The sequence below is a fragment of the Mobula birostris genome, chromosome 7 (assembly GCF_030028105.1).
Source record: "Mobula birostris isolate sMobBir1 chromosome 7, sMobBir1.hap1, whole genome shotgun sequence".
NCBI classification, from domain to species: Eukaryota; Metazoa; Chordata; class Chondrichthyes; order Myliobatiformes; family Myliobatidae; genus Mobula; species Mobula birostris.
Genome location: NC_092376.1, coordinates 76,773,153 through 76,799,747, shown reverse-complemented (window position 1 = coordinate 76,799,747; position 26,595 = coordinate 76,773,153). Strand labels below are relative to the sequence as shown.

The window sequence follows — 26,595 nt, the reverse complement described above, 5'->3', positions numbered from 1 at the left end:
AGTCATGAAGGGTCCAATTCTGAAATGTTGACTTTTAATCCTTTTGATTGATGCTACAGTGGCATGCAAAAGTTTGGGCACCCGCGGTCAGAATTTCTGTTACTGTGAATAGCTAAACCAGTAAAAGATGAACTGATTTCCAAGAGGCATAAAGATAAAGATGACACATTTCTTCCAATATTTTAAGCAAGAAAACTTTTTTTATTTCCATCTTTTAGTTTCAAAATAACAAAAAAGGAAAAGCAAAAGTTTGGGCACCCTGCATGGTCAGTACTTAGTAACACCCCCTTTGGCGAGTATCACAGCCTGTAAACGCTTTCTGTAGCCAGCAAAGAGTCTTTCAATTCTTGTTTGGGGGATTTTTGCCCATTCTTTCTTGCAAAAGGCTAGTTCTGTGAGATACTTGGGCCGTCTTGCATGCACTGCTCTTTTGAGGTCTATCCACAGATTCTCTATTTTAACTTCATCAGTCCACAGGACTTGTTTTTAAAATGCATCAGGCTTGTTTAGATGTTCCTTTGAACCTTCTGAATAGAACTTATTGGCCGCAATGAGCAAAGGTATGATTGGAGAAAAAAGGGTGCAGAATTTCATGAAAAGAACACCTCTCCAACTGTTAAGCACCGGGGTGGATCAATCATGCTTTGGGCTTGTGTTGCAGCCAGTGGCACGGGGAACATTTACTGGTAGAGGGAAGAATGAATTCAATTAAATACCAGCAAATTCTGGAAGCAAACATCACACTGACTGTCAAAAAGCCGAAGATGAAAAGAGGATGGCTTCCACAACAGGATAACAATGCTAAACACACCTCCAAATCCACAATGAACTACCTCAAGAGGCGCCAACTGAAGGTTTTGCCATGGCCCTCACAGTCCCCTGACCTAAACATCATCGAGAATCTATGGATAGATCTCAAAAGAGCAGTGCATGCAAGACAGCCCAAGAATCTCACAGAACTAGAAGCCTTTTGCAAGGAATGGGCAAAAACTCCCCCAACAAGAATTGGAAGACTCTTAGCTGGCTACAGAAAGCGTTTACAAGCTGTGATACTTGCCAAAGAGGGTGTTACTAAGTACTGCCATGCAGGGTGCCCAAACTTTTGCTTCAGGCCCTTCTCCTTTTTTGTTATTTTGAAACTATAAAAGATGGAAATAAAAAAGTTTTCTTGCTTTAAATATTAAAGAAATGTGTCATCTTTAACATTATGCTTTTTGGAAATCAGTTCATCTTTTACTCGCTTAGCAATTCACAGTAACAGAAATTTTGACCGGGGGTGCCCAAACTTTTGCATGCCACTATACCTGATCTGCTGAGTTGTCTAGCATTTTGTATGTGTTTATAAAGATATTGGGCTGGAAACTGTAAACAGCAATTACATCAAAGTTGCTGGTGAATGCAGTAGGTCAGGCAGCATCTCTAGGAAGAGGTACAGTCGACGTTTTGGGCCAAGACACTTCGTTAGAACTAACTGAAGGAAGAACTAGTAAGAGATTTGAAAGGGGGAGGGGGAGGGGGAGGGGGAGGGGGAGATCCAAAATGATAGGAGAAGACGGGAAGGGGAGGGATGGAGCCAAGAGCTGGTCAGTTGATTGGCAAAAGGGATATGAGAGGATCATGGGACAGGAGGCCCAAGGAGAAGGAGGGGGGGGGAACCCAGAGGATGGGCAAGGGGTATAGTCAGAGGGACAGAGGGAGAAAAAGGAGAGAGAGAGAGAAAGAATGTGTATATATAAATAAATAACGGATGGGGTACGAGGGGGAGGTGGGGCTTTAGCGGAAGTTTGAGAAGTCAATGTTCGTGCCATCAGGTTGGAGGCTACCCAGAGGGAATATAAGGTGTTGTTCCTCCAACCTGAATGTGGCTTCATCTTTACAGTAGAGGAGGCCATGGATAGACATATCAGAATGGGAATGGGATGTGGAATTAAAATGTATAGCCACTGGGAGATCCTGCTTTCTCTGGCGGACAGAGCATAGGTGTTCAGCAAAACGATCTCCCAGTCTGCGTCGGGTCTCTCCAATATATAGAAGGCCACATCGGGAGCACCGGACGCAGTATATCACCCCAGCCAACTCAAAGGTGAAGTGTCGCCTCACCTGGAAGGACTGTTTGGGGCCCTGAATGGTGGTAAGGGAGGAAGTGTAAGGGCATGCGTAGCACTTGTTCCGCTGACAAGGATAAGTGCCAGGAGGGAGATCAGTGGGGAGGGATGGGGGGACACGAATGGACAAAGGAGTCGCGTAGGGTGCGATCCCTGCGGAAAGCAGAAATATGGGGGGACGGAAAGATGTGCTTAGTGGTGGGATCCCGTTGAAGGTGGCGGAAGTTACGGAGAATAATATGTTGGACCCGGAGGCTGGTGAGGTGGAAGTTGGGGACCAGAGGAACCCTATTCCTAGTGGGGTGGCAGGAGGATGGAGTGAGAGCAGATGTGCGTGAAATGGGGGAGATGCGTTTGACAGCAGAGTTGATGGTGAAGGAAGGGAAGCCCCTTTCTTTAAAAAAGGAGGACATCTCCCTCATCCTGGAATGAAAAGCCTCATCCTGAGAGCAGATGTGGCGGAGACGGAGGAATTGCGAGAAGGAGTTGGCATTTTTGCAAGAGACAGGGTGAGAAGAGGAATAGCCCAGATAGCTGTGAGAGTCAGTAGGCTTATAGAAGACATCAGTAGATAAGCTGTCTCCAGAGATAGAGACAGAAGGATCTAGAAAGGGGAGGGAGGTGTTGGAAATGGACCAGGTAAACTTGAGGGCAGAGTGAAAGTGTGACTCCCTTGTCCATTCGTTCCCCCCATCCCTCCCCACTGATCTTCCTCCTGGCACTTATCCTTGTAAGCAGAACAAGTGGTACACATGCCCTTACACTTCCTCCCTTACCACCATTCAGGGCCCCAGACAGTCCTTCCAGGTGAGGCAACACTTCACTTGTGAGTCGGCTAGGGTGATATACTGCGTCTGGTGCTCCCGATGCCGCCTTCTATATATTGGCGAGACCCGACGCAGGCTGGGAGACCGTTTCGCTGAACACCTATGCTCTGTCCGCCAGAGAAAGCAGGATCTCCCAGTGGCCACACATTTTAATTTCACATCCCATTCTCATTCTGACATGTCTATCCACGGCCTCCTCTACTGTCAAGATGAAGCCACACTCAGGTTGGAAGAACAACACCTTATATTCGGTCTGGGTAGCCTCCAACCTGGTGGCATAAACATTGACTTCTCAAACTTCCGCTAATGCCCTACCTCCCCCTCGTACCCCATCCGTTATTTATTTATATACATACATTCTTTCTCTCTCTCTCCTTTTTCTCCCTCTGTCCCTCTGACTATACCCCTTGCCCATCCTCTGGGTTTCCCCCCCTCCTCCCCCTTTTCCTTCTCCCTGGGCCTCCTGTCCCATGATCCTCTCATATTCCTTTTGCCAATCAACTGTCCAGCTCTTGGCTCCATCCCTCCCCCTCCTGTCTTCTCCTATCATTTTGGATCTCCCTCTCCCCTTTTCAAATCTCTTACTAGCTCTTCCTTCAGTTAGTCCTGACGAAGGGTCTTGGCCCGAAATGTCGACTGTATCTCTTCCCAGAGATGCTGCCTGGCCTGCTGCGTTCACCAGCAACTTTGATGTGTGTTGCTTGAATTTCCAGCATCTGCAGAATTCCTCGTATCAGCAATCAAGTAGGTTTTTGGCAGGGTCAATGATTAAACCAGTTGAAAGAATTCATGGCAGGGGCTTAGAAATTATCAGAGATTTCATACTCAGTCTTTGTAATACACCACTAGAGAAATCAGCTCTGGCAAAAATCGGCTGGATGTGGACAACTATCTACAATAAAGGAAGTAAAGGGCTGGGATGAGATATTGAAAAAGTGGAACTGGGTGTTATTGATGTACATGTGGACTCCAGTCTATTGATGTTGCTAAAGGAGAACTTGTATAACTTGAATTGACACTGCTCCAGTGGTTTAGCAGGGACAAAAATGTAAGTGGGAGTTTCATAAAGTTCTAGGGCAGAAGGATACAATTTAGAGGGAAGACTACATTCAAAACAATCATTTTCAGAAAGGTGGTGATATTGTTTATGGTAAGCATAATGAGGACAATTTTGGAAGGGTAAAGCAGAGATTTTGCAAATTGCTCCAAATCTATAAACAGCTTAAGTTCCCAATTACAGCCAGTTACAACTACAACTGTATAATAAATTCTCAGATTTTGTCTCTATTCAGTATCTCAATGCTCCACTAAAAAAATCACATTTAAGAATCCCTGTCTGAACAGTGTAACAAATGTTCATTAATTGGTGGATCTAATGACATAAGTACGTACGTATATAATTAACTTTTTCAGAACTACACAGCAGCAAAGCGTTGCAAGGGAAGTTATTAATTGCTACTGTGATTTTAAAATTTAAAAATCGTTCTGGAAGGCATCCAACACCTACTACGGCATGGCTGCCAGATACTAGAGTACATGCATAATAGTTTTAGGAAGTCCCAAAGATTCCTTTATTGAATGAAGACCTTAAGAAAAATGTTGATATTCCTATCCAAGACAACTCTTTGCAAGAGACTAAGTGCACATCTGCCTGCAATTATGAAGTTACCATAACTAAATCAAAGGGCAGTACTAACTAAATATTCTACTGCGATTTGCAAATCTACTTTATTCCTCTTCCATTTAAGTTGAGCTACTAATAAAAGTTCTCTGCATTAGATATACATACACACTGGCAATATTGGAATGTGTACAGCAACAATCAAATAGCATATTATGTAGTGCAAGGAGTGCATTTAAGTAGGGAGGATCTAGGGAAAAAAAATCAGTTATCAAGTCTTAATTTTTTTTTAAGAATCTAAGACTTCATAGCTGATTTCTTCCCCCCCCACCCCTTCCCCAAGAGCCTCCCTATTTAAATTTAGGGACAGCATTTCTTAAAACACCCCATGCATTTCACTGATCATAATAGCTAACTCTGCTAATGTCTCCTAATACTTACACAACACTTATCTTGTAAATGGGCCCCATGTGCTTATTTTCCAGATGAAACAGCTTACTGATAGACTTGGATTTGATTTGGTCAAATTTTTCGTATTTCTCTAAAAGTGACTGAAAGTGACTAATTAAGCACGTGCAGTTCACAAAACTCAAAATTAGCAACATTAATGGTCTACATGAAGAGTAGACTTTACTTTTCTGCTGCTTTTGTACAATGTTCAAAACTGTCACCAGCGAAACTTACAACCCAAAGTGAACGCTGTACATTCAATGATTTCCTCAATCTACAAAAATCATATTTAAAACAGAATTTTGTTACACCACAGTACCTTTCCCTCTCACAATGCATTTTAGATTGAGTACCCACCTATTAAGGAACGGATCTGAACTGTTGGTTGTCATTGTCCTTGCGTCCTGTGGCATTGCAGATGAAGAAACTGGATTTTGAGGACTACCATCCTGTTCCATAGTTGGCAGCTGACTACGCAAGGCCATTTCCTGAAAACAAGATAGAGAAAGTGAAATCTAAGGCTAGAATAATTAGTAATTTTTCAAAGTCAAGTTTGTTGTTATGTGCACAAATACACGTATCCACTGGTGCAATAACTTGCGGCAGGATCACAGGCACGAAGGAGCATTCAAGCAGCATTCACAAGGAAAACAAATTAAACTTAAATTATACAAAAAAGTTTCAAACATTTTAACAAAAACAAACAAAAATAAAATTAATTTTAGTGCAGAATAGTCTATGGTGACCACAGAGATGCTAAACTGCAACAATTGGTGTTTGGCCAGTTGGTTCAAGACCAAATGGTTAAAGTGAAGTAGCTGTTCTTGAAGCCAGTGGTATGGGACTTCGGGCTTCTATACCTCCTTCCCGACAGTAGCCGTGAAAAGATGGCACGGCCTGGAAGATGGGGTTCCTTGATGATAGATGTTTCCTTCTTGAGGCAATGCCTCCATTGGTGGGGAAGGATATATTGGCAGGGTCCACCACTCTCTGCAGCTTCTTATATTCCTGCGGTTTTGCATTTCCATAATATATATATTCATAAATGATGTTACCAAAACATGCTATTTTAATCACAAACAAGAGAAAGTCTGCAGATACTGAAAATCCAAGCAACACACACGAAATGCTGGAGGAACTCAGCAGTCCAGGCAGCATTTTTTGTGTGATGCTATTTTAATAATAGGACAATGATCAATCGGTAATATTTTATTGCTAAACTGGAAAACTTCCTTCATTAACACTACATACTTGAGCAAGATGCATTGTACTTCACTACAGTCTTTTCCCCCAATACTGAAGCATTTAAGTGTTGTGCCTTTTGAATGCAGTCTTGTATACAGCTGCCTTTGAAAACTTCACTCAATGGTCCTAAACCTAGAATTAATTCCAAAAGAATCACAAGACTGAAAGTCCACATCAATGAGTGAAAATTACAATATAGACTGTATATTACAGTCTGTTACAGTATAGACAAAACTGAATGTCGATATCAATAAGTGAAAATTACAGTGTATCTTGCTGAAGATGCTTGCGCCTCTCAATCTGATTCAAAAACTGAAAATAGCCCTTTTCCAGCCATCCCCATCTCCAGGCTCAGCACAGTGATCAGGCACCTAACATTTCTGGTTTCTATTGCCTGGCATCACACAAACTTGTTTTCAATTCAGTGAGTTTTATCTGCAGCTCACAGTGGTCTCACATGCAAGGCATGTACTCTACAACCTACAGCACGAGCTACTGATCATAGAATTAAAGACATATTGTTGACCTGACTGAGCAGAAGAGAGTTCAGATACTTGATACACTTAAGCTTGTAAGATGTGTCTTGTGGGTTCTCACATGGCTGGGACTGCAACTACCTGCATACTTCTAAATGGCTTTGATGGATGGGTCAGATGACCATGTACTCAAGCTGGCTAATGAACAAAGACAGTAGTGTAGGTGAAAGTCTTTAATGTCTACAGAAAGAACAAATGGGGAAAAACTGTGACTATTGCAGGCTATTCATCTTTGACTTGGCATGGCTACATCAGCACACTCTGTTAATAGCCAAAAAAAAGAGATGCACTGTAAATTCAAAATCTGTAGCCAAGAAATTAATAAAAAAAACTGCTAGTGAAATGCTGGCCTTTATATCATGAGTATGAGCACAAAGAAGTTAATACTAATTACCCAAAGCATGGTTGGACCACACCTTGCTAATGGTGAGCAGCTCTGCAAACCATACCCTTGGAAGGACATGGGGGAAGTGCAGCATACATTTACCAAATTGCTACTTGGATGTCATAGATTATATTACAAAGGAGAGATTTCACAAACTAAATTTCATGTGCCAGGAATTTAATCTGCTTGGCTTATTAAGTTTAAATTTTCAAGACATTGTACCCTATCTTGCGCTGACCCACTGGCAGTTATTCCTTGTATTTTAGGGTTTTTGTTTTTTGAAGCTGAAAATAGGCGCCGCTCGAGCTAGCTCTATTGATTTCAGCATCCCAATGGAATCTTCTGCCTCTTGCACCAGCTTATTGGTTCCACTATTAGTGACCCAGGCAGAATCCAATTCCAGAGTGTGGGTAACAAACAAAGCAAGTGTCCGTAAAGTGCCAACTTGCGCTCCTTCCCCTGCCCCACCTTCTTCTACCCCCTTCATTTCCTGTCCTGATTTAGCCCAAAATGCCGACTGCCTATTCCCTTGCATAGATGTTGCCTGATTTGCTGAGTTCCTCCAGCATTTTGTGTGTCTCTCTAGTGTCAATAAAATCTATCGTCCGTTCCTTTTCCTCCTAGTCCAATTATGTTAACTTTCAATAAATAAATTTTGACAGTTATTTAATGATTCTAGCAGTACATTCCACCCCGGTTTGTATGCCTGGCTGAAATAGCATTACAGTCACTGCTTTCTGTTACTAGACACCTCTCTTAGCTGCTGTACTTCTGTCTTCACACACATATTTCTATTTTCACTTGTGGTGTGGTGTGAGTTTGCTCATTATTTCAATACAACTTCCCTCTGACTTCAGTGTAGTCCCAATTAGTTTCACCTCTTTCCCAGTCTACTGACTGGACAAATACAACACCGCCCCCCCACCCTTTGTTGCGTTTTTCTTACACACAATGTGTTCATTCAGAAAGCCATAAAGAGCTTTATTGCATCTGCGTTCATTTATTAATTCTGCAAATGATTCACTATTAGCAGCAATTTCAATTGCTATCCACTTTAACTCTGATCCACTGAAACCAAAGATAGCAGATGTCTTACCAATGGTGGGACAAGAAATAAATACCAGTTCAGGTTATTCACTGCTATTATGGAAATCCTTCTGGTATACTTTCATATTTGACAATGTGCAGGAGGATATTTGTGAACAGGAAATTCAGATTGTTGTGCTCAGGGATCCAATTAATCAGCTGCAACAAATGCCTGCAAATCACCCGATCTTCAATGAACAAATACATTATGCAGATGCCCATTTCGCAATCCATAATTTTTTTTTAAAAAAACAGAACCTGTAGTAGTTACTTGAAAAACAAACCCAAAACACCTGAGAGGCTGAATGAGGGACTCTCCACTGTGTGACGCGTTCCCAAATAAACAAGTTCAAAGTCGAAAAAAGTACTTTGATCCTTTTATTACGAAATCAAACCACACAGTGAGAAGACCCTGTACTGTGCAGGGCCTTAACAACAAGCTCAGCCTCCCAAAGGGAAGTGACCATTTGACCATTATACAGAAAGTCAACACAATAAAGGGAAATGGTAAGGCATGTCAAGACACACTAGTTGTTGATTAGAGCCAATCGGGGTAGCACAGTAGCAAAAAGCATTTAGCACAACACTTTACAGTGCCAGATATGGGTTCAATTCCCACTACGGTCTGTAAGGAGTTTGTACATTCTTCCTATGACTGTGTAGGTTTCCTCTGGGTGCTCCGGTTTCCTCCCACATTCAAAGGTTAGTAAGTTGTGGGCTGTCAGAAGCGTAGTGACACTTGCAGGCTGCCCAGCACAATCCTCACAGGTTTGACGCAAACGACAGAATTAGTTATGTTTCAATGTCCATGCGACAAAAAGTCAATCTTTAGTCTCCATTTAGAGACAGTGTCCAATAATTAGAGCCATGCCTTTCAGATGTGAAAGCAGGAAATAGGCAGAGATTTAAAAAAAAATTAGATGTGTCTTCCTGATGCAGTCAGGTCAACTATTATTTGTAAATACAATATCAATAAACACCTGTGAAATAGAACTACTAAGAGATGTGGAGAAAGAGTGGATGTATGCAGATGGGTTATAGTTTATGGGTCAGAGTGAAAGGCAGAATATTGAGAACACAATGGCCACCATTGCTCCTGAATTCCTTAAGACCAGAAGGCATACAATAGGAGCAAAATCAGGCCACTCAGCCCATCCAGTCTGCTCTGCCATTCAATCATGCCTGATTTATTATCCCTCTCAACCCCATTTTCCTGCCTTCTTCCCGTAACCTTTGACACCCTGACTAATCGAGAAGCAATCATACAATCAGTATGTTTTCCCTATTATTTCGATACCCAATCTTGCCCTGGACTTGAGGGGTAGTTTATTTTTTAGTTGTCAGAAAGTGATTTTTTCAGAAATACAAACTTTAAGCTGCTCATAAGTACTGGAGTGCACAAGGAGTCTAGCTTCAGCAAGAGTAGCTAACATAGTGTTGAAACCTTTAAGTCTTTCTTTGCTGCATTTTGCTTTTTAAATTTTAAGATGTCGGATTCTCTGGATCTGATAACAATATGGTTTCAAGGTAACTATCATTTGGACAAGATAGGAAAGGAATAGATAGAACTAGGTTTAACATGGGCAAATAGGATTAGCCTAGATGGGCAACACAGACCCATTTCTGTGCCAAACAACTCTGACTCGGTATGCAAAGAGATGATAAAACTAAAACAAAATATTGGTAAGATTACTAACCCATGAGCTGGCTAGAAATCCCAGCAATAAATCTGGCAAATTAATCACCATGTTATTAAACCTAGGCCAAGAAAATCTACCACTCTGTGTTGCCTAGCACTCATCTGATTTTTCACTCTCCAGTGGTCTCTTGGGATTGAGGATGACTTACTTCCACACATTCTGTGGGTTCAAGGTGACTGCTATGTTTAGCAAGGAACCCAGAGACAGGTGCGGACAGGTGAATAGTTTGCAAGGTTGAGTACTCCTTTCACCATTAAACCGGGCTCCTATGTGCTCCACATGCAATGATTCAAATTCCTGAATTTCTACTTTGAGTGACCATGGGCCAGAGATTTCACGGAACTATTGCGCTGCAACACTTGAAAGAAGCCTTTGAGAAATTCTTGAGTAATTTTCCTCTATCATTTTCCTGCAACAGAGCTTGGAATAGAGCTCTGAAAGTCTGGAGCAGACATGTGAATGACATGCCCTACCCAAAGGAGCTAATGTAACCCAATAAGGATGCTCAATGCTGGATGCTGGCTTGGGAAAGTACACTGAAGATGGCTGATATATACTTCCAGTGAGCTTGGAGGAATCTGGGGAGACAGCATTGTCAATTACAATAAAATCACGATCGATCTTTTATCTATACCCTTCAAAAATCTATTGCATCTTTATCATACATCAATAATTGTCTTGGGTACAGTGATCCAACGGCCAACTAATCTGAGTGTAAAAATTACTCATCTCAGACTTGTATGGCTGACCCATTTCTTTAGAAATGATCCCAGTTTGGGGCAATCTAACCAGGTATATATTATTTCTGTTTCTTTCCTCTGAAAGCTGTAAGAGTATATTTAATGGGGTTATCTCTCATTCTTCTAAACTTAAAAAAGACCCAGTCAGCATAATCTTTACCTCTAGGTTAATATCCCTGTGTCATAAATTAATCAGGAGAATCTTAATTACATTCTATTTTATTGCAATTTATTCTTCCTTCGGTAGGGGTCTATGATATTTCAGATGCCATCTCACCAAGGCCTAATAATTCAAATAATCTTTACTCATGCTCAAATCCTTTTGCAATTAAGATTAATTTACAATTTAATTTCATTATCACTTGCTACACTTGCATGATAACAGTGAAATTGCAGACAAGGACATCTATGTCTCCTGAACATGAACACCTTCCAGTCTCTCAGCATTTTGACAGAAATACATTTTTCCAACCAAAGCTGATGACCCTAATCCATTTCAAAATTGTTATCCCTCATCCATGTCCTTGCTCACTCATTAAATCTCTATATCCTCCTGAACATGCTATATATCCTCCTATAAACTGCACTGCCATCTGGCTTTATGTTAATATTTGGATACATCTCACTTCATCTCCTCAGCTAAATTATTGACAGACTGTAAACAGCCAAGGACACTTCCAAATCCTTCAAGGCCAATTTGTGACTCACACCCTTGTAGTTTGCTTTGTTTCCAACATCCCGTTTTCAGATTGAAATAAAATTATTTCGAAATTTATACTATGGTCACCCTTCTCTGAAGGTCTTAATTACCAGATTATTAACCTCTTCTCAGTCAAATAATGCCTTCACCAATCCTTCATCATACTGAAATAAAAGAGCATCTCCAATACACTCAACACGTACAAAATGCTGGAGGAACTCAGCAGGCCAGACAGCATCTATGGAAAAGAGTACAGTCGACATTTCCGGCCGAGACCCTTCATCAGGACTGGGTGGGGGGGGGGGGGCAGGGGGAAGATGAGGAGTCAAGGAGTTGGGAGGTGGGGGAAGGATGTGAAGTTGATTGGCTGGAGAAGAGAGAATCTGGTAGGAGAGGACAGAGGGCCATGGACGAAAGAAAAGAGGAAGGAGCATCAGAAAGAGTTGATAGGCAGATAAGGAGATAAGGTGAGGGGGAAAATGGAGAACGGTGAGGTGGGGTGGGGGGGGCGGGGGAGGAGATTACAGGAAGTTTGAGAAACCGATGTTCATGCCATCAGGTTGGAGGCTACACAAGGTGTTGTTCCTCCAACCTAAGATGGAATACAAGGTGTTGCTCCTCCAACCCAAGTGTGGCCTCATTGTGACAGTAGAAGAGGCCATGGACTGACATGTCGGAATGGGAATGGGAAGTGGAATTAAAATGGTTGGCCACTGGGTGACCCCGCTTTTTCTGGCAGACAGAGCATAGGTGCTCGGTGAAGCTGTCTCCCAATTTGCGTCGGGTCTCACTGATATACAGGGGGTGACACCGAGAGCACTGGATACAGCAGATGGCCGCAACAGATTCACAGGTGAAGTGTTGCCTCACCTGGAGGGACTATTTGGAGCCCTGAATAGTAGTGAGGGAGGAGGTGTAGGGGCAGGTGTGGCACTTGTTCCTCTTGCAAGGATAAGTGCCAGAAGGGAGATCAATGGGGAGGGACGAATGGACAAGGGAGTCACGTAGGGAGCAATCCCTGCAGAAACCAATATACTCCATGAATTCGTCCTCCAGATTGTTACTACTATTTTGGTTTGCCCCATCTATACTTAAAATTTCCTCATGATTAAGATATTACCTTCATTAGCATTAACTTCCTGACTCTATCTTGCATTACCACTATTGTTTTGGGGTCTAGAGGTAACTCCCACCAATGTTTTCTCAACTTACTATGATGTAGCTCCACTCACACTGATTTTCTGAACTATCATCTCAAATGTCTTTATCTAATCCCTTATTAATCAGATTCCTCTCTTTTCCCATATTGTCCATCTTCTCGAAGTATCTCAGAGTATATAGTTCCCAGTATTGGTTTCTTCACAGCAACATCTATCACAATTATTAGATGTTATTCTACCTGTGCCTTTATTATTGGTCACTTAAGCAAGAAGACAAATGAAAATCATCTAAACATTTTTAGAAGAGTTGAACTATTGTAAAGTGTCAGCAATTAAATGCATTTAATGCATTATATTCAACAAAAGTTTCTCCAAATTCCTATGTGATATGAGTAGTGAGATATTATATTTGTGTTCATTTTCAAGCAGTCTACCATAAACAAATAAAAATTCTGAGGAAGCAACACTTTCAAAAAAAATCATTGTCCAGCATAACTAACCCATCTTGTTTTTGCAAAATTCATAAAAAGCCTTCAGTTTGCCTTTTTTACCATTTCTTTCTGTGATTGAAGGTGTTTGGATATTTCATCCAAATAAGTTAATACAGTGCAAACAGTTTTGAAAGCATTTTTTTTTTAAATCTATCAGCTGCCCAAAACCTACACAGCTCCAGAAAACAATGATCTCTATTCAGTTAGTATTACTCACTTCACTCCCCAAATAGTGACAATATTTTCTTGTTTTTGTAACAACATCTAGCAAAAGCACATTTTTCAGAATAAAAAAGTAAAAGTATACTTCGTGGGCTACTTTATGCGTACTTTAAAAATGCATTATACAGTGCCAATGAAACCTACACTGTGTTATCAAACTTTGTGAGGAAAACAGCTAGTGTTTTCTTGCCACTTTTCAGCCTGGTTCCAAGGGCTTGCCACAATTACTTCCAGATCCTCCAGTGAGGTGTCCATACAACTTGGATCTCGGAATTAGTCCATAAAATTCAGCTGCACATGTCCTATAAGGGAGCTTTACAGTCCAATGCAACCATAGGTAGCATCCTTTGATTTTAACCCCTTACCTGTGTTGCCTTTTGTCTCTCCAACACAAAATCTCCACCCTATTACTTTGACTGGTATCCTGATCCCACTGTGCATCTCAATTCAAATTCTCACTCTGACTCCCCAACACCAATAAGTCAAGCTCTACACCAAAGCATGCAAGGCCTGACTGTGTTGTGCAAAATTTATTGGACCTTGCAAGAAACAGAAATGAGCACCCAGGGCCCATGCACAGTAAACATTACTATTGGTGCATCATTGGCTTAGCACACATTTAAGAGCCGGGCGTAATGCATCTTTGCCCCAATGAAGAGAATGCAGTGGAAGTTGTGACGACAAACCAAGTTATCAGAAGATTGATGCTGATGAGAGAGATAAGGGAGACAAATAGAGAAACGTTCAAAATGTTAATGAGAGAGGAGAGAGAGATAACGAAAAGAGACACCAGTCCGAGTATTGACAGACCGGTTGCTTTGAACCTGAACTGTTTGAAGTTTGATGGACAGGCGATACCCCAGCAGGGGGATAAAAAGAACAGGTTTGCTAAGGCACGACACACACCACGAGATCACAAGACCCTGGAAAAGCGGTGTACCCCCACAAATTGGTGAGAGTTTGGAGGTCTGGTTGTGGGAACTGACCATAGACGCACAGGGTGAAAAGGCACGATCGGCAGGAACCTGGTGTGTGTGTGTCCACCCTTGCCTGGGTGCCAGGTTCACCGCGGAAGAACAGTGGTATCCGGAACGGAGGGGTCACAGTCGGTGACCACGGAAGACATAAAAGGGTTCGCCCGAAAGCTAACTGCAAAGAACAATGGTCTGTCTGAATCAGATTTGCATATTATCTCTCTCTCCCCAACGGCACAGCAGCGATTACTGCGAACTGTACTAAGCTGAACTGAACTCTGCGTCACTTGAGACTGATCATTTTACCCCTAGACTGCGATAGAGCTTGTTTGATTCCTATTACCCTAGTTCTGTGTACATGTGTGTTTTATCATTGCTAACCTGTTGCATTTATATCCTTATGATTAGAGTACTGTGTTACTTATTTCTTTAATAAAACTTTCGTAGTTCCAGTAATCCAGACTCCAACTAAGTGGTCCATTTCTGCTGGTTTGGCAACCCAGTTACGGGGTACGTATCAAAGTATATTCATATTTACCACAGCTCCATCCACTCAAGTGTGAATGAAGGCATTTCAGCATTTAAGTCACACTCCTTCCTATGAAGCAAACCATTCTACACATGTCAGGAGAGAGACTGGAAATAGGCAGGCAGTACAGGGTATCCCTGTGGCTGTTACCCTCTAGAATAAGAATACCACTTTGGATAATGCATGTGGTGATGATCTGCAGGGAGAAAGCCACAGCGGCCAGGTCTCTGACACTGAATCTGGCTCTGTGGCTCAGCTGGGAAGGTGGGAGAAAAGGAGTGTAGTGATAATAGGGGATTAAATAGTTAGAAGAGCAGACAGGAGATTCTGTGGATGTGAATGAGACATCCAGATGGAATGGCTGCCTTCCAGGTGCCGGAGCCAGGAATGTTTTGGATTGGATCCAGAACAAGCTAAAGGAAGAGGATAAGGTGCCAGAAGTCGTGGTAGATATTGATACCAATGACCTGAGTAGGACAAGAGATGAGGTCCCAAAGAGAGAATATAGGGAGCTAAGTAGAAAACTGAAAAGCAGGGCCTTAAAAGTAGTAATTCTCTGGATGACCTGAGCCATGCATCACTGAGGAGAAGAATAGAATGATACAGCAGATGAACGCGTGGCTGAGTTTTAGGTTTCTGGTTCGTTGGGATCTCTTCTGGGGAAGGAATACATAAAAGGGCAGGTTACACCTGAACTTGAGAGCAATATCCTTGTGGACAAATTTGCTAGGGTTGTTGGGGATGGGGACTGGATACCCTTAAGGTTAACCTCCAGATTGAGTCGGTGGTGAAGAAGGCAAATGCAATGTTGGCATTCATTTCTAGAGGAATAGAGTATAGGAGCAGGGATGTGATGTTGAGGCTCTATAAGGCGCTGGTGAGACCTCAGTTGGAGTACTGTGGGCAGTTTTGGTCTCCTTATTTAAGAAAGGATGTGCTGACACTGGAGAGGGTACAGAGAAGATTCACTAGAATGATTCCGGGAATGAGAGGGTTAACATATGAGGAACGTTTGTCTGCTCTTGGACTGTGTTCCTTGGAGCTTAGAAGAATGAGGGGAGACCTCATAGAAAGCTTTCGAATGTTGGAAGGTATGGACAGAGTGGATGTGGTAAAGTTGTTTCCCATGATGGGCCAGTCTAGTATGAGAGGGCATGACTTAAGGATTGAAGGGCGCCCATTCAGAACAGAAATGCGAAGAAATTTTTTTAGCCAGAGGGTGGTGAATCTATGGAATTTGTTGCCACGGGCAGCAGTGGAGGCCAAGTCATTGGGTGTATTTAGGGCAGAGATTGATAGGTATCTGAGTAGCCAGGGCATTAAAGGTTATGTTGAGAAAGCAGGGGAGTGGGACGAAATGGGAGAATGGATCAGCTCATGATGGAATGGCAGAGCAAACTCGATGGGCCGAGTGGCCAACTTCTGCTCCTTTGTCTTATGGTCTTATGGGTTTAAACTAGCTTGGAAGGCAGATGGGAACCAGAGTGACAGGGCAGAGGATGGTGCAGTTGGTGTACAGGTAGATGCAGCGTGTGGGAAGTCTACGAGAAAGGATAGGCAGTTGACAGAGCAAAATCACAGTGGGTGGAATGGGTTGAAATCTGTCTATTCTAATGCAAGCAGCATCAGGAACAAGGGTGATGAACTAGGCATGGGTCAGTATATTGAAGTACATTGTTGTGGCCATTACAGAGGCTTGGCTGTCACAACAGCAGGAATGGTTGCTGGATGTTCTGAGATTGAGATATTTCAAAAGGAACAGGGAAGGAGGTTAAAAAAAACGGTGAGTGGCATCGTCACACAGAGACAGTCTCAGAGCTGCAGAAAGGGAAAATGTTGTGGAGGATTTGTCTAGCGAGTCGGTGTGGGTGTAACTCAGAAACAGGAAGGGAGCAATCACCTTATAAACTTCCCAATAGGAACAGAGTCTCTGAGAAACAGATCAGGAGGCAGATTTTGGAAAAGTGCAAAAAAATGACATGGCTGTTATCACGGGGGTACATCAACTTTCCTAATACAGATTGGCACCTCCTTATTGAAAAGGATTTGGATGCAATCAAATTTGTTAGGTGTGTCTAGGAAGGATTCCTGACTCGATATGCAGACTGACTAGAAGAGGGGCCATATTGGATTTGGTGGTAGGCAATGAACTAGGTCAGGTGTCAGATCTCTCAGTGGGAGAGTACTTCAGAGACAGTGACCACAACTCCCTGAACTTCACCATAGCCTTGGGGAGGGACGGGAGTAGACGGTATGGGAGAGTATTTAATTGGGGGAAGAGCAAATAGGCAGGAACTGGGGAGTATAAATTGTGAACAGACAAACACACGTGAAGAACAAGAAAATGGCCAGAATGAGGGTAGGGTAGGACTGGTCAAGGATAGTAGAGATAACGTTTCTGCAGTCAGAGGAGGTAGGAGAGACCCAGTCAGCAATCGCCTCTCATCTGGGCTGACATTTACGTGCTGGACGGCACCTAATCAATTAGCTTGTTTATTTCGGCTTTTTTCTTAAAGATGTGCTGGGTGAGTTCTGGCTACTGCTGTACCACTGCATTCTTCGTGGCCCGGAGGTTGGGGGCCACTGAATTATAAGCCACTTACACAGGTGCCCCCGCTTTACGAACCCTCACTGTTACGAAAGACCTACATTAGTACCATTTTCGTTTTCAGAAGGTGTTTTCACTGTTACGAAAAAAAAGCAGCGCGCGCCCCAAGCAGCCGCTCTCCCACAGATTCAGAAAGGCATTGCTTTAACACATGCCAGTGAGCAGCCGTTTGTAAGATGAGTTCTATGGTATCGGATGTGACGAAAAACCAAGTTATCAGAAGGTTGATGCTGATGAGAGAGATGAGAGAGACAAAGGGAGAGGCATTCAAAATGTTAATGAGAGAGGAGAGAGATTAACGAAAAGAGACACAGTTCCGAGTATTGACAGACCGGTTGCTTTGAACCTGAACTGTTTGAAGTTTGATGGACAGGCAATACCCCAGCAGGGGGATAAAAGGAACAGGTTCGCTAAGGCACGACAGACACGAGATCACGAGATAATGAGACCCTGGAAGTGCGGTGTGCCCCCACAAGTTGGTAGGAGTTTAGAGGTCTGGTCGCGGGACCGACCATAGACGCACAGGGTGAGAAGGTACGATCGGCGGGAACCTGGTGCGCTTGTCCGCCCTTGCCTGGGTGCCGGGTTCACCGTGGGAGAATGATCGTATCCGGAACGGAGGGGTCATAGTCGGTGACCTCAGAAGACATTAAAAGGGCTCGCCCGAAAGCTAACTGCGAGGAACATCAAAGGTCTGTTTGAATCGAAATTTGCATTCGATCTCTCTCTCCAGCGGCACAACAGCGATTACTGCGAACTGTACTAAGCTGAACTGAACTCTGCGTCACTTGAGACTGATCATTTTACCCCTAGACTGCGATAGAGCTTGATTGATTCCTATTATCCTAGTTCTGTGTACATGTGTGTTTTATCATTGCTAACCTGTTGCATTTATATCCTTGCGATTAGAGTACTGTGTTACTTATTTCTTTAATAAAACTTCCGTAGTTCCAGTAATCCAGACTCCAACTAAGTGGTCCATTTCTGCTGGTTGGCAACCCAGTTACGGGGTACGTAACACGGAAAAGCCTGAAAGAGCTCATAAGGGTGTTACACTTAGCGTAAAACTAGACATAATTAAGCGTTTCAATCGTGGTGAACGAAGTAAGGACAAAGTGAGTTTGGCTTGTGGAAGCTGACAAAGATGATGTTGAAGAAGTTTTGGCATCCCATGATCAAGATCTGACAGATGAAGAGCTGATGCAATTGGAAGAAAAAAGGATAACAATCAAAACCAAATGAGTAATGATAAAGTACGACTTTAATTTTGAAAGGGTATGTCGGTTTAGGGGATATTTGCAGGATGGTTTGAGTCCTTACAAAGAATTGTGTGATAGAAGAATGAGCGAGGCTCAGCAGTCAAGCAAGCCTTCCACATCAGCCACAGCAGATGATGAACGTCGACCTTGGACATCGAGGCGAGCAGTCATAGGAGAAGATAAGCCGCCTTTTCTAATGGAAACAGACGACGAGATGACACCCCAGTGTCCCACCACCCCAACCCCCAGGCCACAGACAAATACCGATTCACAGAGAATGCAACGGTAGCCGGGAGGCACACAGCATATTTTTAAGAAAAAAGCCGAAATAAACATGCTAATTAATTAGTTGCCGCCGACACATAATTGTCGGCCCAGATCAGAAACAACGCAATCGGAAATCGCCTCTGATCTGGGCCGACAATTACATGCTGCATACTTCGCGGCCATGTATCGGGTCGGCGGCCTGGAGGGTGGGGCGGGGGGGGGGGGCCACTGCACCACCCAACCTGCAACGACTCAGTCTAACACACCACCATCAGTGTGCTCTGCGTTGCTTTCCCAATTCCGGTAAGTGATTATACACTGTACATACATTATTTCTACTTTATATCGGCTGTGTATTTTTACGTGTTGTTTGGTATGATTTGGCAGCTTCATAGCTTAAAGGTTACTGGAGAGAGTGTTTTTGCCAACAGTGCTTGCGTGAGATTTTCTGCCGATGGCACTTGCATGAGATCTTCGCTCCGGAGCACAGTTCAGTAATGATTGTGGAAAAGTATTTCTACTTTATAGAGGCTGTGTATTTATCATATCATTCCTGCTTTTACTATATGTTTGTTATTTTAGGTTTTATGTGTTATTTGGCATGATTTGGTAGGTTATTTTTGGGTCTGCGAACGCTCACAAAATTTTCCCATATAAATAAATGGTAATTGCTTCTTCGCTTTACGACATTTCAGTTTACAAACCGTTTCATAGGAACGCTCTACCTTCGGATGGCGGGGAAAACCTGTATACCGATTGAAAAATGGGAAAAATTTCTTCAATTAGTTAATTCATCCTCTGTATGTGCTAAACATGTGTTGATACAGTTTAAAGTAGTGCACAGGGCTTATATGTCCAAAGGTAAACTATCTCGTTATTATTCTTATATTAATCCTATACGTGATAGATGTCATTCCGAGATAGCTTCTTTAACTCACGTTTTGGTCATGTCCTTTGCTGGAAAAATATTGGAAAGATATTTTTGATATTATTTTAACGGTTTTGAATACAGATTTACAACCTCACCCAATTACTGCTATTTTTGGATTACCAATGATAGACTCAATAGCATCTGATAAGTCAATAGCATCATAACATTTTAAGTAACATTTGATTATTAAACACACAGTGCAAATTTTCCTCGTATGAACATATAAAATGACTGCAACACACCAATATTGCTGAATCAGTGGGAGCCCTGGGCTTGTTTTCCTGCAACAAGACGGTGCCATCGAGGGGTGATGGGAGACAGCGATACTCGAAGGGGGTTCCTTATGTCCAGTCTATTCTGCAATTTAGTTTTCGTTGCATTCATTGCAGAAAACTCCACTTCGCAGCAACATGATGTTGGAAATGGAAGCAATGTTTTCAGTGCTTTCGTGGCTATCTCAGGATATTCAGCCTTGACTTTGATCCAGAATGCCAGCACAGATGTTATGTCAAACATACCTTTCTGCCTGTCGTCATTTGCAAGCTTGAGGAGTTGATCTTTTTCCCGCGCTGACACGGATGATTCACCGGAAACATTCACAAATGAGCCATGGACCCATTCCTTTGCACGTCTTGGGTCACTGATGACCTCGCATGCGTTAAAGTTCAACAGTGGGCATGACAGGGAATGAGGAAAGGTGCAGCTGACTCATATCATTTCATATCGCTAAATCACTTCGTTTCCTCGCGGTCTGGTAGCACATGCTTTGCTGCCTGATACCGGTCCATGGCCTGGTGGTTGGGGACCACTGCATTAGGGGCTGAGAAACTCTCAGATAAGCACATGGATGATAGAAACATGGAGGGTTATGCTAGATAGACAGGTAGATAGATCTTTGAGTAGATTAAAATGTGAGTATAACATCGTGATCCAAAGTGTCCATACAATGCTGTAATATTCTATGCTGTGCTCAAAACCGAAATCTGTTTGACACTTATGCACTTCTGCAACCCATCAATTCCGTCCATTGCCCACTGCACTTCCCATCACCACTGCAATCACTCCTCTCCCAACACAAACTCATGACAATATTTCAAACTTGCTATCTTCTTCCACTTAATAAAGTTGTGTTTTGACTGACTCATTCTTGCTGCATACTGTTAACCTAACAGTATCCGGAATTCCAGTATTAAAAATCTAGCATCCGTTTAGTCTGAATTATAAAAAATATAAATTTTACAATGGGTATCACTCAAAAATTCTTCAGGGCATTTCTGCCATAGTACCAGCACAAAAATCCTAGGTGTCCACAAGGCAATCTTGACTTCCAATGGCAACCCTGTATTGGTGGCAGCACATACCTCCCTGCTGGCTGCCTGGTACAGCTCATGGCATTCAATGGAGCAGCAAGATTGCCAGCAGACTGACTAGCTCTCTGAGCAGGAATTCTGCCTAAACCTGTGCCAAGATAAACTGGTGGAAACATGGATGGAGGAGGGAGAAATGTCAACTCCTGGGGGTGGGTGGGGAGAGCAATTGTATTGTAAACTTATTGGCAATTTATATTAATCTTGAACTGTTTTGGGCTTAATATTACTGATGATGAATATCAAAGTTTACAATCAACAACCCCAATCAAAACAATAGATTTAGATAGTCTGTGAGCTGTCAAAACAATTCAGTTGATCCAAATGGCTATGCCGAGATAGCTCCCATGCTGAAACAAAAGGCATGGATCAAGTGGCACCTATTTTTGGCAAGGAAGATCTAGCCCATTGATCCTCATTACTTAAGTATACTGTCTTTCCTTCCTCACCCTTCCTATTCTCTCCTCATACATTTTCCTCCACTCCAGCTGAGACGTTACCCCTTAGTGGCTTTGTCAAATTAAAAGGCATTCATGAGACTAGACTTTGACCACTGCTCACCATCCAAGGAATTTTAAACGGCAAACAAATCCAGATGTTCAAATAAATGCATCTCAGCAGTGGTCAAGAGGAGGTATCTTGGCCTGATACCCTCTCATTGCTATTAAACCACAGTCGACAATGCTAACTAACATGGATGAGGTCATACAACAGACTGAATCAAGGATGCTTTCATTGCCTGCGAAGTTCATTATTGTCCCAGATAACTGTCAGAAAGATATCTACTGGCTAAAATACCCAATCATATTTTAAACACTTATCTGTCTTTGAAGCACAACGGAAGTAAGGTTTCAGTCAAATGAAGAGTTGGACTGACAGAAACCAACCTTCACAGGAGTCGGTCTATTTCTGAAGTGGTTGCAGTCCTATCTAATAATTGAAGTGAGGAGAGCAGATATAGCAAGTCATCAAAAAGGTTAAAAAAAAACCTGTCATTGGTTATAGTCTATGAAAAGGATGGCAGCAATCTCACTAGATTATCCCCAGTAATACTTCTGAAGTGAAACTTGCAGAGGGAAGCAAACAGAATATGGTCAGATAATGTAACCGGCTGATGTCAGTGTGGTTTCCTAAATTCAAAGGCTGCAAAAAATTTCACCTGTCGTAGGAGCTCTTGGTGTTTCAGTCGAAGCCTTTCTTTCTCAAACTGGAGTTGCTGCAGTCTCATCTGTTGCTGTTTGTTGGAACCCGATATTGCTCCTCCTTGTGGGCTATGAGGACTGTGAGGACCCATGGATTGTGGTGTTTTGACAGGAGCACTCTGCGTCATTCTCTGTTGGTCCATTGCTGTTATCAAAAAGAAAAGACCAATAGTCAAAATAGAAACTTAATCTTCAGTATTACAGCTGCTATAGTTGGAACAAGAGATCTAAAGGCAAACTTGAAGTATTTTACATACAGGATTCTCTAAATTCAGATAAAAGCAACAGTTTCCCCAAAAACGTCAGTTATTTATTCAAACAATTAAGGTGCTTTCTAAAAATTCATTAGTTTAGACATCACTACCTGTTTACATATTACAATCTCTCAACCTCAGTACGCAAGTACCAAGTTCCAGAATGGAAGTGTCAGTGATTTTGCGAAAATGTTCAATGCTCTGTCAGAGCTTTCACCATGCTACAGAAATAAGTATTACTGGATTTGTAGTCACCAACTCTACTAAGGGCTGCCTGCCTTGTCAGACTTATTATAGAATTCTCAGAGTAAAAATGGTAGTAAATCAACTGCAGCATATAAATAAATGCATTGAGGAGTTGTGAATCACCTTCGTGTCCAGGTTTTGCTATTTCTGAAGTTAAGACAAGGAATATGGACAATTGAACATTCCTTCAATCCACAATCCAACCTTTACCCAATAACACTTGTGTCTCTTACTGCTTAAATATTTATCTTGCCTATCAATAATTCTAAAAAGATTCAGCCACTACAAATTTACTGGGCTAAGAATTCCAAGGGTTCTGTAGGAACCAGGTAACTGTCTTCTATCTGCTTTGTATTGCATTGCATGTTTTATTATGGTAGTCAGTCACATGGGTGAGGGTGGGGTTGGAGGTATGGTAAAAGCCAAGAGTCTAGTTATTCTTGCGTTGTCTTTAACCTGATTAGTTCAGTTAGAGTTTGGTTAGTTAGAGACAGCCAGGAATGATCTTCTGTTGGCCGTTTAATTTTATTTAGACATAATTTAATTAGGTTGAAGAAAACTTAAATACATTTAATACACTAAGACTGTTTATTATACCACTAGTTTTAGTTTCACTAGTTTTATCACTTCAAGATTGATTGCTTTGCTAATTGCTTAATAAAGGATTGAATACATTTCTTTGACTTTGAACCTTATTATTGGATTGGATTAGAAGGCATGTTACACAGGATAACTGCCTGTGCTTGGTCTCCAGCAGCGATGATAGTTTGTTCTAGTAGCCGCTACAGGTTCATAGCCCTGAGAGTACATCATCCTTCTTTCAGTCATAAAAGGGCACTCCTTTATTATGAGACTATTCCCTCCGATAACAGACTCTCTCATGAGAGGAACCATCCACCCAACATTTACCTTGTCAAGTCACCAGAGGACGTGTACATTTCAAAAAGATAACCTCTCATTATTCTAAACTCCAATCAGCACAGAACCAACATTTCAATAGTTACTTGTGGGATAATCCCTCCATAGCCGGAATCACATTACTGAAAGTTATGAATTGACCAGACCATTTGGTTCATCAAGTCTGCTCTGTAATGTCATCATGGCTGATTTATTATCCCTCTCAACTCATTCTCCTGCCTTCTCCCTGTAACTTGTGACACCTTTACTATTCAAAAACCTATCAACCTCTACTTTAAGTATACTCAATAACTTAGCCTCCACGGCCATCTGTAGCAATGAATTCTACAGACTCACCATCCTCCATCTATTAGAAAGAGGCATCCTTCTATTCAGAGGCTGTCCCTCTGGTCCTAGACATCCCCACTATAGGAAACATCCTCTCCACATTTACTCTGTCTAGGATAGCCAATATTCGATAGGTTTCAATGAGAGGTCACCTCATTCTTCTGAACTCCAATAAGTACAGGCTCAGAGCCATCAACCATTCATTAGTTAACCCTTTCATTCCAAGAATAATTTTCGTGAACCTCTTCTGGGTCCTCTCCAATGCCAGCACACCCTTTCTTAGATAAAGGGCCCAAAACAGTTCACAAAACTCCAAATGTCATGTGACTATTGCCCTATAAATCCTCACTGTTATATCCTTGCATTTAGACTCTGGTCCTTTTGAAAACAATGCTAACATTACATTTGCCATCCTCACCACTAACTCAATCTGCAAGTTAAACTTCAGGGAATCGTGCATGAGGACTCCCAGGTCCCTTTACACCTGACTTCCAAATGTTCTCCCGGTTCAGAAGATAGCTGAGTCTTCATTCCTTCCACAAGTGCATGACCATACACTTCCTTGCAATATATTCCATCTGCCACTTCTTTACCCATTCTCCTCGTCTTCTGCAGACTCTATGCTTCCTCAACACTAACTTTGTATACATGCCTCTTCACCTGCCTTTGTATTGCCCGCAGACTGGACCACAAAGCCATCATTTTCACCATCTAAACCACTGGCACGTCACATGAAAAGAAGCGATCACAACACCAATGCCTGCAGAACATTAATCATAAGCAGCCAACTAGAAAAGAAACCTTTATTCCTCCTGCCAGTCAGCCAATTTTCTATCCATGCTTTACTGTAATACCATGGGCTCTTATTTTGTTAAGCAGTCTCATGTGTGGCACCTTGTCAATAGTCTTCTGAAAATCTAAGTAAACAATATCCACTGTGTATCCTGCCTGTTATTTCCTCAAAAGATTCCAACAGGTTTGTCAGGCAAGATTTTCCCTTAATCGTGTGCCTCCAAGTACCCAAAACCTCATACTTAATAATGGACTCCATCATCTTCCCAATTACTGAAGTCAGGATAAGTGGCCTATTATATCTGTCTTTTACCTGCTCTCCCCTCCTTAGAGAGTGGAGCAACATGTGTAGTTTTCCAGTCCTCCACAACAATTTCAGAATCTAGTGATTCTTGTAAGATCTCTACTAATTCCTCCATAACCTAGTCGGCTACCTTTTTCAAAACCCTGGTGTGAAGTCCATCTGGTCCAGGTGACTTATCTACCTTCCAACCTTGCAGCTTCCCAAGTACCTTCTCCTTAGTAATAACAACACTCACCTCTGCCCCACTCAAATTTCTAGCACATTGCCAGTGTCTTCCACAGTGAAGACTGACGCAAAGTACTTATCAAGTTCAACCACCTTTTCTTTGATCCCCATTACTACCTTTCCAGTTTCATTTTCCAGCTGTCCAATATCCACTCTCACCTCTCATTTACACTTTATGTATCTGAAAAAAGTTATTGCATTTTCTTTCATATTATTGGCTAGCTTACCTTCATATTTCATCTTTTCTTTCCTTCTGGCTTTTATTGTTACTTTCTTAGTTTTTAAAAACTTCCCAATCATTTCTGCTATGTTATATGCCTTCTCTTCTTTTCCTGTTGTCTTTGACTTCACTTGTCAGCCACAGTTGCATTATCCTTCCTTTAGAATACCACTTCTGTGGAATGTATATATCCTGCACCATCCAAATTGCTCCCAGAAACTCCAGCCATCATCATTTCTAGTGTCCACTTCCCAACAAATTTGGCCAGCTCAGAATCAGCTTTAATGTCACTGGCATATGTTGTGAAATTTGTTGTTTTGCAGCAGCAGTACAATGCAATACATAATGATAAAAAAGTATAAATTGCAGTAAGAAATGTATTTTTAAAAATTAAATTAAGTAGTACAAAAAGAGAGCAAAGTAAAATTGAGGTAGTGTTCATGGGTTAATTGCCTTTTCTGAAACCTTCCCCCCTCCCACCAATCCCCAGTAGGCTCATCCACGAGCTGCTCTTAAAAAGCCATCTCTTAGGCATTCTAAAAACTCCTTCTCTTGGAGTCCAGCACCAACCCGATTTTCCCCAATCTCCCAATCCAATGACACAGAAATCCAAACCCCTGCTCCTTGCACCTATTCCTCAACCATGCATTTATCTGCAAAACATCTCGTTGGCATGTGGCACAGGCAATAACTGAGAGATTTACTACCTGAACATTTTTCAGCTTTCTACTGAACTCCCTATAAGCTCTCATCAGGGCCTCAACTCCTTTCCCATCTACGACAGTAGGACCAATATGTACCACGACTTCTGGCTGTTCACCCACATCCTTTAGAATTCTGTGGACCTGATCCAAGACATCCCTTTGTTAATGTAACAGCTTGCTCCAAAAAAGACCAAGGGAGT

At 42.1% G+C, this 26,595-nt stretch overlaps 1 protein-coding gene across 4 annotated transcripts in view; it reads right to left on the bottom strand.

Annotated features, from left to right (window-relative positions):
* Positions 1 to 26,595, bottom strand: part of yap1 (Yes1 associated transcriptional regulator) — a 157,428-nt gene that overhangs the window by 9,157 nt on the left and 121,676 nt on the right. For all 4 annotated transcript variants that reach the window (XM_072263460.1, XM_072263462.1, XM_072263458.1 and 1 more), the window contains 2 exons: positions 22,363 to 22,550; positions 5,361 to 5,491 (listed from right to left, as the gene is read on the bottom strand). In XM_072263460.1, the coding sequence (XP_072119561.1) occupies positions 5,361 to 5,491; positions 22,363 to 22,550 (319 nt within the window). The remainder of the gene's footprint in view (positions 1 to 5,360; positions 5,492 to 22,362; positions 22,551 to 26,595) is intronic.